The 11,157-nt window shown below is 31.1% G+C and overlaps 1 protein-coding gene across 1 annotated transcript; it reads right to left on the reverse strand.

Annotated features, from left to right (window-relative positions):
* Window positions 1-2,087: 2,087 nt before the first annotated feature.
* On the reverse strand, window positions 2,088-9,817 carry LOC143077851 (beta-1,3-galactosyltransferase 1-like). The gene is made up of 3 exons (XM_076252994.1): window positions 9,628-9,817; window positions 3,309-7,786; window positions 2,088-2,408 (listed from the first exon to the last, which is right to left on the reverse strand). Exon 2 carries the CDS (start codon window positions 7,674-7,676, stop codon window positions 6,534-6,536), a length of 1,143 nt encoding a protein of 380 aa, XP_076109109.1. The 5' UTR covers window positions 7,677-7,786; window positions 9,628-9,817; the 3' UTR covers window positions 2,088-2,408; window positions 3,309-6,533.
* Window positions 9,818-11,157: the final 1,340 nt, after the last annotated feature.

Genomic DNA, 11,157 nt, shown 5'->3' on the forward strand with positions numbered 1-11,157 from the left:
TTCATAAAGCGAAAGAAGCACGTCAAATTAGAATTGTAGTTTTTTTTATGGCATCTAACTAAAACTGCATATTTTTCAAAGAGTTAAACACAATTACAAGAATAATTCCTCCACACTAGAAATTTTGTTGAAAGTGCTGTTAGCTATAGGATAAAATAGATAAGGGCAACGGGGATGTGCCAAAGAGACAACAATTCAACCCAAAATGAAATGCAGAAAACAGCACAAGGTCGCCGATTGGTCTACAACACAACTTGAAAATCCTGAGACCGGAGGTGGGCGCCACTCGCCCCTAAACGATAATGTATACTATTTCAGCGATAGGACGCCCCAAACAATCTGAAACATACAGTCAACCAAAATTAACAAAATACACAAGACTGATGAAGGGTGGAGCTTCCTAACTTGGAACAGGGTCAAACAAGTTTTCTGAGATCTCAACACTCTCATATACCTCTAGCCAAAGTGGAATAAACAAACACAAGCAAAACGCACAGTAAAACTCAGGCCAAAAGAAGTCCGAATCCAGTGTACAAATGGGTAACAGAAGAATTAAGAGGCAAATGACAATTATAAACATAAATTAACAAAAGGCAACTAGTAGAAGAAGGATTTTCGAAAAATCTTGAAACATCTTCATTGTAAATATGTTTAATTTAGAGTTACCATATCCAATAAAATCAATATGCAATAATAGATAACAATAGTGTGGTAATATAAAATATTTACCATGATAGTATAAAGTAACCGGCCTCATCAATGAACACATTAGACGCTTTTATTCCATTATCTTATGGTCATGTGAAAAATAATTTGAAGTCGTACATCACTTACACTGTTGCAGTATTCTCTAACTCGTTTCTTAAATAAGGACCCCAATGATTGACTGTAGTATTAAAATGTGGTCAACTGGACTTCTCAAAATCGTTAGTGAATTCTTTGTTAAAGAGGGGTGTACATTTGAATTTGAAGAATGTACAAATACGCAGTCACGTCAGGTCGGAATGGCAACGTTTAATCCAGTGCTTCTTGTAGAGAAAGTGTCTCCTAGTGTGAAATACCACTATTAACAACTCCGAAAATAGGTCAGAAGGGTCATCAGTTGCAAAACTAAATGTGTGACATATCCAAAAAGTAAAATTACAAAAATACCGATTTCCGAGGAAAATTCTGAACAATAAGTCCCTACGCGAATGGCAAAATCAAAAGCTCAAACACATCAAACGAATGGATAACAACTGTCATATGCATTACCTGGTACAGACATTTTCTTATGTATAAAACCGTGGATTAAACCTGGTTTCATAGCCAGCCAAACCTCTCACTTGTACTAAAAGTGACGCGACTCGCAAAAAATCCATTGTAACGATGTGTGAACAAAACAAACATACATAATAAGTAAAAATTTCAAAAATAGGGGTACAGTAATCAACACTGTGTTATAATCTTAATCACATAAAAACAAGCAAATATGTCTACGAAGATAAACAAAAAGGCATGTAGACAAAGCAAATAAGCAAACACGAAAGAAGAGAACACAAAAAATTACCATAGCAAAATAACACAATGACGGGATGTATAAATACCGAGCCACATCTAACAGTCCCTCAAGTTTTAGTGGTAGTCCAAATTTTCGATCTTCGGTTTTGCCAAAGGCTACATATTGAAGTAATTGTTTTATTTGTTCCTCGTGCTTATCATGTGTGAACTATTTTTAACTTTACGTTTAGAAAACATAATCAAAATAAAGGGAATAATTCGAAAATTCCATAAGTCAGTACATATGTTCGTTATGTTCAATGGTATCCATGTGAATCAAACTTGAATAAGATGACTTGCGATACAGAATCATGGAGAATCATAGATTATATTCACTAAGACCCTTTGACCAGTAAGCTGTGGGTTTCCTTCGTTGTAAACAGTGAGATGTTTCTGTAGCTTTCTCTATCCACCACCATATATATATTGTTTAAATGTTATTCTTTGTTGTATCTATGCTATTAATGTTCATAATTGAGCTTTCTTTAATAAAATATTTCGTATTTCGTATATTTTCTCTAGAATACAAGTAAAACAAAAAATAACACTTATTTGATATTTAAAGTTTATTTTTAGTAAAACAACAATTTTAAGAATAGTAATAATAATAACAACATGGAATTCACTTTTATCACAATTTACACAAAATTCAATTAACATTGCACAAGGAAGCGGCATTTCATGGCCTATGACTCATGACCTATGACTACAAGTCTACCAGCCAGCGCTTTGTAAAAAATGTTCGAAACGCTAAAAAAGTAAATATAAAAATCTAAATAATGTTAAAAAGTATGCGTGGTTAAGGTTTCCTCATAAAAAAAAAGAAGTAATGTTTAGAAACCCTTAACACATTTATTCTTTATTTTAAACTAGGGCGAGGTGTTTGAGAAAACTGAGCACTGAAAACGACTGCTTCTGCTTTCAGGAAATAGATTATGTTGCGGTTCTTTCCGTGCAATACATTATATGGTACTGAGAGTTCTAGAAATAAGAAATTTTGATGCTTGAACTTACCTTGTTACTTTTTCGTCGCTTCAAAATTGCCACCCCATGTCAAACATAGCCGACACCCCGCATGTGGCGTTCTACACGGTGTAGTTGGACGCCCCCTTTTTTGTCCAAGGCTGGATTCGCCCCTGATATGTATTAATGTTATGTTGACATATCTTAATTTAGAAAAGGTCTAATGCATTTTTTCATTTCTGTTTGTTTTTTCTTAGCTATTTTTTACACTAAATACTATTAGATCATTGAGGCCATCTATTTTTATTGCGGGTTCCACATATTTAAATCGGAATTATAGAAAAAATGGAATGTTGTGAGCAGAATCAAAACAGAAATGATGAACACTGCAACATTTCCAGCAAAATATAAATAGGATGGAGGATCTGTGTATTCACATTATTTGTAAAACTCTCCTTATTCATGTGAAGCGTGTGCTTTACATCGAGGCTTATTCTTTACATCGAGGCTTATTATGCTAATCATCGACGCCACAGTACTTCAACCAATCAGACAATGTTTATTTGGGGCATTCGATCGATTTTAACTCAGATTTTGGAATATTTCAATCGAAATTATGGAAAAATGGAATGTTGTTAGTACATATAAAATAGAAAATGATGAATACTTTTAGCTAAAGATAATTTGGATGGGGGTTCTGTGTATTCACATTATTTGCACAACTCTCCTTACTGATGCCATATTTTGGAATTTCCGTGACCTAAATGGTTCGCGAAAATTAATATTTTTATATATAGTATAGTAACAAGTGATTATATAGTTTAAATGCATTATCATTCTAGCAAGAATTGTTAAACAATATGCCACATACAACTAATCAGTTTCGAAATGTACATGTTTTATAATTGTTTGAGTATCTTATATAGGTCTATGTGTTCAGCATTTATTTTTTTTTATCTATTTTTTTTAGAAAAACTAATTTTTTATTCATATTTAATATGTATACCTTTAAATGTAAAACTGTGCACTCTTCTAATTGTGAGGGTTTATTTGGTGTTTTTTTTTCTCCGTCATATTAAAAAAAAAAACATTCCCTTTAATCATTTCCATGATATTAAAAAAAAAAGCATTCCCTCAAATAGAAAAAATAAAACCCACGTCCCATATTTTGAACCTATGCAACCATGTGTACCCCTCGACTTCATGATCGATGATTTTTATACATGTTTCAAACCTATAATCCTAGTTGCTGAGTCAACTTCACAAGCCACTTACTGGAATGCACCGTCATTACGGGTTTTTACACCTTCTCGTTTAACTTAACATTTCTCAATACAGTCATTAATATAATCTATTTCAAAAGACTAATAAATGTTTCATTTAAAAGTCAGTTTATGACTCCCAAATGCATATGAATATGTAAATCTTGTTAAAGTAGTTTTATTTCCCATTATAAAACACTTTCAAAAGGTAGCTTTGCTATATTTAGACTAAGGAGGTAGACTTGCTATCCTTCACACGATGATTACAAAACTTTTACATGGAAGCAAATTAAATAAAACGGTTCAGTCTATCATACTTGACACTACTATAAATCAGATTTTACTTCTGAGAAATTTAATTATTTTGAATATTGACAAGAAAGTAAATGTACAAAATAGAATCGATTTTTGCTTTGGCTGATTATTGTCATTATTCGAATAGAAAATTGAATTGGAAAAACACAAATTGAAAAGATCGTGCCAAGAATTTCAGTTGTTCAAGAAATAAAGGAGGAGTCGACCAGCTATGATTTTCGTTGGAATCGTACTTAATTCAGACCATAATACATTTTTACTTTATAATTTCCATCATTTTAATTACTTTTATCATTTATATCAAAAATTAAAAATAAAGGAGTATCTTGGATTTGAGATCATAAACACTCTACTCTAAATATGTTTTATCTTTATATACAACAATGACAGGATTTTTTTTAAGGTTTATGACCCCTTCTGTAGTCATTTTTGTACGAACTTTTCAAACTTCAATTGTATCAAAACTACAGATGCAATGAATAATAGAGATCGGCTATTTTGTACATATACCAAGGGGAAACTTGATGCAAAGCATTAGAATGAAATTCAAAACAGTGTGGCTGTGGCCATTGATTGACACATTAAATTCATCCATTGACTGGGACAATTTAGGTGAACGTATGTATGTAACGACCACTGCTCACTATGTACTTTTTAAAGACACTTAAACTATGGGGCCTCCAAAGGTTCTCAACACCTTAATAAAGTAATTCGAAAAATTAATCAGAAATAACACGATGTTTTGATTTATATCAATTATATAAATCAAAACATAAAGGTTATTCCTGATTATTTTTTCGAATTATTTTATAATTAAAGGCGTTAAGAAACCTTTGGTGACCCCACAGTTTAAATGTCTATCGTAGATACGTCGTGAACAGTGGTCGTTACAGACAAACGTTCACGTAAATTGTCCCAGTCAATGGATGAATTTAATGTGTCAATCAATGGCCACAGCCACACTGTTTTGAATTTCATTCTATTACCTACTGTTTCATTGCATTTAATAGAAAAAGAGTCCTTTGTGGCAAATAAACCAAGATTTTTATAGAAAATCCACAGCCTTTAATACAGATATTTGTGTTATAAAATTTGAAACATAGATTACTCACTTGCTTTTCAATGATGTGCTAGTGTTTATTTTTTACAAAAAGTTCTAAAGAACATGTTAATTCCAAAATACCTCGTGCTGAGTCAAGCACACCCTAAAAGGTGTACTTGATTTGGTCCATATTTTTATTTGTTTTAACCAATAACTACATTAATAAACTTGTTTTAAGGAAATCAATGCTAGCACTGCATGCAATAATCCTATATCTATCAGTCATCAAATTGCTAAATATGAGAGTACAAGGATCAAGACTTTTATTGTGGATTTTCTATAAAATTTTCATATGTTTAGCATTGAATCAACACAAGGGTACATAATCCTTAAAGGTCAACCCAACCTGTAACCGATTTAATTTTATATTCAACAAAAATGTATTTTTGAAACAATTGAACTTGCACGGCCATTTTATATTTCCCATGCTATCCAATTTGGTTCCATGGTAGCACCTAACATGCATTTATATATTTTCAAAGCCTGCTATTTATTTGTTTTGCATCAAAGAGTTTAACCATTTTTAAAAGAAAGTATACAACATATAAAACTACGAAGAAAATCTTTGGTTTTACTTGGTTGCATCACAATTCGCTATAACAGTTATCTGGGACTAATATTTATAGTATTATAGTACTAACATTTATAACTTGTTGAATCGTGAAATTAAGATGCGGTTTTAATAAAGCCATATTAATGTTGCATCGAACTGTTAAATTAGAAGCAATCATATTTATAATATTATTTTTTTTATTTTTTTGTAAATAACTCTTATGTATCTAAAATTGGTGTATATTTTAAACCGTATTGGCACATTTGACATACATACCCGTACATTTTATGTGTATTTGAAATGATAATTTAAAAGAGAGTAATGATATGAATTCAACGTACATGTATATGCAAAACAGTAAAATTTAAAAAATGTAAATAAGAAATGCAATAAAGAAATAAAAAAAAAAAAAAAAAAAAAAAATACGTTCTGGATTTCATGAAGGTTTTGAATATTATTGGTTGAGGCAAGTTTCAATTTAAGGCATTCATTATATATCTACACATTATTTTGTTAGAAAATATCATAATTTGCTTGAAACAGAAATTGAATAAAGTATAAATTGACTCTTCCTAATCATAATAAGAGGGGGTTTGAAATTACTTATTAACATAATTTATGCAAATTCAAAATACACTTATTACACAACTGTACTAGGAGAAACACATTTAGTTAGAAAATATCATAATTTGCTTGAAACAGAAAGTGAATAAAGTATAAATTGACTCTTCCTAATCGTAATAAGAGGGGGTTTGAAATTACTTATTAACATAATGTATGCAAATTCTAAATACACTTATTACACAACTGTACTAGGAGAAACGACGGGTGACCACGTGAATTCCTCTTGAATATGCATTTTAAGTCGCTGTTTGATCAATCTCCACATTGAAAAAATTGTATTTAGTTTAGGCACATGAAAAAACATCAATTGATTTTTCGTATCATTCACTAACTTGTCATAAACTACCCTACCATTGAGTATATAAGCTTCGTTTAATCGTTTCTGCTTCACTTTTATATGGCTAGGTAACATACCCGTGATGTAGTAATCATCAACCCAGAAAAACTTTTCATATAAAGAAGCATTGTACATCCGACTAGTCATATCAGTGCTCAGCACAAATGCCGAGCCGGAACAATATGGCGGGAAATAGTCCGGTGTAAAGTCTTCTTTCGGAATATACCATTTACTATTTTTGTCTCTTAATACTGCCATACGTAACCATTGATTGCACAAAATTAGATTCTTGTGACCTAGCTGAAATTCTACAATTTCTTTTAAATGTTTCACAAGCTTAAAAATGTTGACTAGAATATCATCGTCTGTTTTCAAAGTGAACACGGTATTATTGCAATAATTTGATATCCATTTCAAAGCCGCGATGCCTTTATAAGTTAAATTTTTGTAGGAATCTAAGAAATCTTCTTGTACTATGTCTCCATAATGAGCATTTTCTAGGTCTAATTTGTTCATTACTTTTGTATCCTCCACTCTCCCCATCACAAACACAATTTTCGTTTTGTATTGCTCAAGCAGACGTTTGTCTCCCCACGTGCTTCTGATGGTTTGGCGCTTATGGAAATTCTTCGGTGATGTATGAATGTATGTTATCATGTATATATCCTTTTCACTACAAATATTAACAGGGTTTTTCAAGTACGAAAAATTATGAGGGTTTACTATATTCCGAGTATCTGTATTTTGATATCGTACAGTCTCTTTTATTGTTCTGAGTGTTGTTCTTATATTCGCAGTAGACTTTTCCATTCCAAACTCTTCTCGGATTTTAGCAGAACCCACAACCTCATTCTGAATTTCCAAACGTCGTAAACTAACAGTATCTGGTCTGTTGCCTTGCATTAAAAGCATGAATAGTAATAAAGTTATTCCAACCAGTGTAAGAATGCCTCTATAAATAGATGGTATCCGCGGAAGCATTATATGTTAAGAAACGGCTGAATGCAAAAAGATGGTCGACTTTGAAGAAAGCATTCCTGTCAACACCCTCAGCACATGTTTGTTGATATTTAATCACCCTGTTGTTGGACCTGTATTAAAATAAAGTGAAATGAAAAAATAATAAATCACAAAGAAAATATTTTAATCACTGACATAGTAACTGCAATATTAAACTATATCTTATCCAAACATTGGATAGTGATAAATGTTTTTTACCCTTTAAATCATCATGTTTTTATAAATTCTTATTCCTTTCATACCTGTCACTTAGAGTCTTTGAAAGCTAAGAAGATTATCTCTTTATTGTATAACGTACTGTATTTACACTCTTACTTTTCATCCTATCTTTTTTTATTTTTTTAAGCCAGATAATATCGCGCATCCGAGCTTCAAAGTGTAGGTTAAGTTGGATATTATTAATAATAAAATGAAACAATCTGATTAAATTACTGATTCGGTCTCCAAATCTGTTAGACAGTTTTGGACACAGTATCTATATTTTAATCAGATTATTATTATTATTCTCAAACTAAGACGAATATTCAATATTTAAGAAATGAAATTTAGCATATATTGTTTCCTTAGCAGTTTTTTTAACATCGTAAGTTATTTTGTAGACTATTGTTTTTTTTTTATTTTAGTCGATTTTCTTTTGCCATTATTTTTGTCAGGGGATTCTTTCGACAAGGGTTTTGATTGTCCCCTTGGTATCTTCTTTTTCTCTTTTAACATCAATCATAAATCATTACAAAATGCATAACATTTACGTAAAAGGAAACCCTTAATGGGGCCCTTCCTTTTGTTTTAGGTACTGTTACATTAATGTTGTATTTAAAGTTAGATGCTTATCTAAAAGTCACAATTAAAACTTGGACCACACGCAAATATTGATACATTTATAACTTCTTTCTTTTCTTACAAAAAAAAAAACAACCATAAACGCAGATATTATCATTTTTGTAGTAATATATCATACAAGTCCGGAAATGTTATGATAGAAACATAATCTTTACTTTCAATGAATAAGAGATAAATCTTCCGCACCTAATTTAGTTACTATGCGTTTATTTTATTTTATCAGTTGTTTTGGTCAATATTTCTTGCTATTATCTATATCTATATATGAATTAAAGATTGCATTTATCACCACCGACGAATATAAATATATGTTTACTCTGCGCATACAGATATGGGTCATTATACTAACACACGGATTTGTAGAAAAGGATTTTGTCAAGTGAATTTTAAAAGTGTACTTTGATCGTATTAATAATTTTAGTTAACAATTGGACTAATATGATTATTATCCTCTTATGAAATTGTCAATGACCATTCAAAAGTGTTAAAACTTCGATCTCGATTCTTCGTAAATTAAACGCATAACTTAAATCATAATACAAATTTAAGGATTACTGAATTATGAATAAATCATATAAACTATAAAATTATAAACAGAAATCAGAAATCAGAGCTTAATGATTTATATAAGGAATACCAACTAACAAAACTGTAATCTATTTCTGAATGTATAATGTCTTTGGTATTCCATTGATAAAAACCATAGAGAACTGCAGAAAGTTGATCAGTCTTTATCCGAAAAGTATACGATTCCTCTAGGATAGTAACATAGGAATTGTTAAACATTTGTCATTTAGGGCCTTTTATAGCTGACTATGCAGTATTGGCTTTGTTCATTGTTGAAGGCGTAACGGGTGACCTATAGTTGCTAATTTCTGTGAAAAAAATGTGAATTAAGTTTAAACTTTTTTATCCTACATTGAACTTTTGATGTCATCCCTTAAGTTTGTATGCTTCTTTCCGTTAGTATTGTGTGTTGATGATAGTTACAACATTGTACAAGCCACCAATCCTTCAGGGTATATATATAATATACATTTAAAATAAATACATATAATGAATGAGAGCTTACCGCCAATTCTAGTCTATGCATACACGTGGTCCAAATATAGAACTAACATGGGGATTACAATACAAGCAGACACATACGAGTTTCCTGCCAAATTTGAAATATCAAGGAAACATTTAAACCACATGTTCATACTTCAAAAATGAAGGAAGTATATAATCTACTATAAAAAGCATGTCCGGGTTGGTTTTTAAATGCAACTAAATCTATTTGGGTCAAGTGCTATTGGGGTTAGACGTTGGATGGGAACGAATGGGTTAGAAGCCGCCATGATGATTAAAGCTATGCGAGCATTTATGATAATGACAATGTTTGATAAATAACATTCAAATAATCAGAAAATGCGCAATAATAAAATAATCAAAACATACCGTGACGAAAAAAAATTACAAATATGATAGCTACGTTTATATTACTTCCGTTTATTTACATATCCTACATAATATGATACTTTAAATTAACACTATTTCAATTTAGCAATAAAAATCGGTACGAAAATCAATGTTTTAATCAAAATAGTGAAGTCGTGTTACAACATATAGTAATCATGTGTAAAAGGGGTGTGTCAAAGTTTTACAATATACGAATTTCAACATACCTGTATCCACGTGAATAATTATAATACAATGGAAAATACACCATTCAAAATTTTTAATAATATCTCCAATGATCTGATATAGAAATACTTTCGTCTAGTCACGGGTCAGTTTTTATTTTCATTTATCGAAATCGGAACATAATCGATTAAATGTGACTGTAAGGTAAACTCACTTATTATAAAGTTACAACAATAGAAGTATACTGAGCGTGAATAATAAACATGTTTAAACACCCTCGCTTAAAAATTGTTAATCGAATTAAAGGTAGCAGAAAAATAAATAAAGGATTCAAATTGATGATTAATAAGTAAATACAACAAATGTTAAATTGGGAGATTTCCTGTCGAAACCATTAAAAATTGCCGAAAGCTTTTTAATATAAGATAAGTAAATTTTGCATTTAATTTAGAAAATGACTTTCGTTAGATATACAACAGAAGAAGTGGTATGATTGCCAATGAGACCACTCTCCACAAGTAACCAAATGACACAGAAATTATCAACTTTAGGTCACCGTACGAACTTCAACAATAATCAAAATCATCAAAGCCCATACCGCATAGTCAGCTATAAAAGGCCTCGAAATGACATTGTAAAACAATTCAAACGAGAAAACCGTAACAGCCTAATTTATATACAAAAAATGAAAGAGAAACAAATATGCAACACATAAACAAACGACAACCACTGAATTACAGGCTCCTGACTTGGGCAGGCACATACATACAGAATGTGACGAGGTTAAAAATGTTAGCGATGTCCCTCCACTAACCTGGGACAGTGGTATATCAGTACAAAATAAGAACTAACTATAATAATCAATTGAAAAAGAATTAACTCATCAGATGGATACAAATACAAAGACCACAGAGAGCGGACGTGGCCAGGTACTTGTATATCCCATCAACAAAAAGACACTAAATACAACTTTACA

The sequence above is a fragment of the Mytilus galloprovincialis genome, chromosome 1 (genome assembly GCF_965363235.1).
Source record: "Mytilus galloprovincialis chromosome 1, xbMytGall1.hap1.1, whole genome shotgun sequence".
NCBI classification, from domain to species: Eukaryota; Metazoa; Mollusca; class Bivalvia; order Mytilida; family Mytilidae; genus Mytilus; species Mytilus galloprovincialis.

Coding starts and splice junctions, on each gene's coding strand:
- LOC143077851 (XM_076252994.1), bottom strand. CDS start 7,676: ATGCTTCCGCGGATACCATCTATTTATAGAGGCATTCTTACACTGGTT.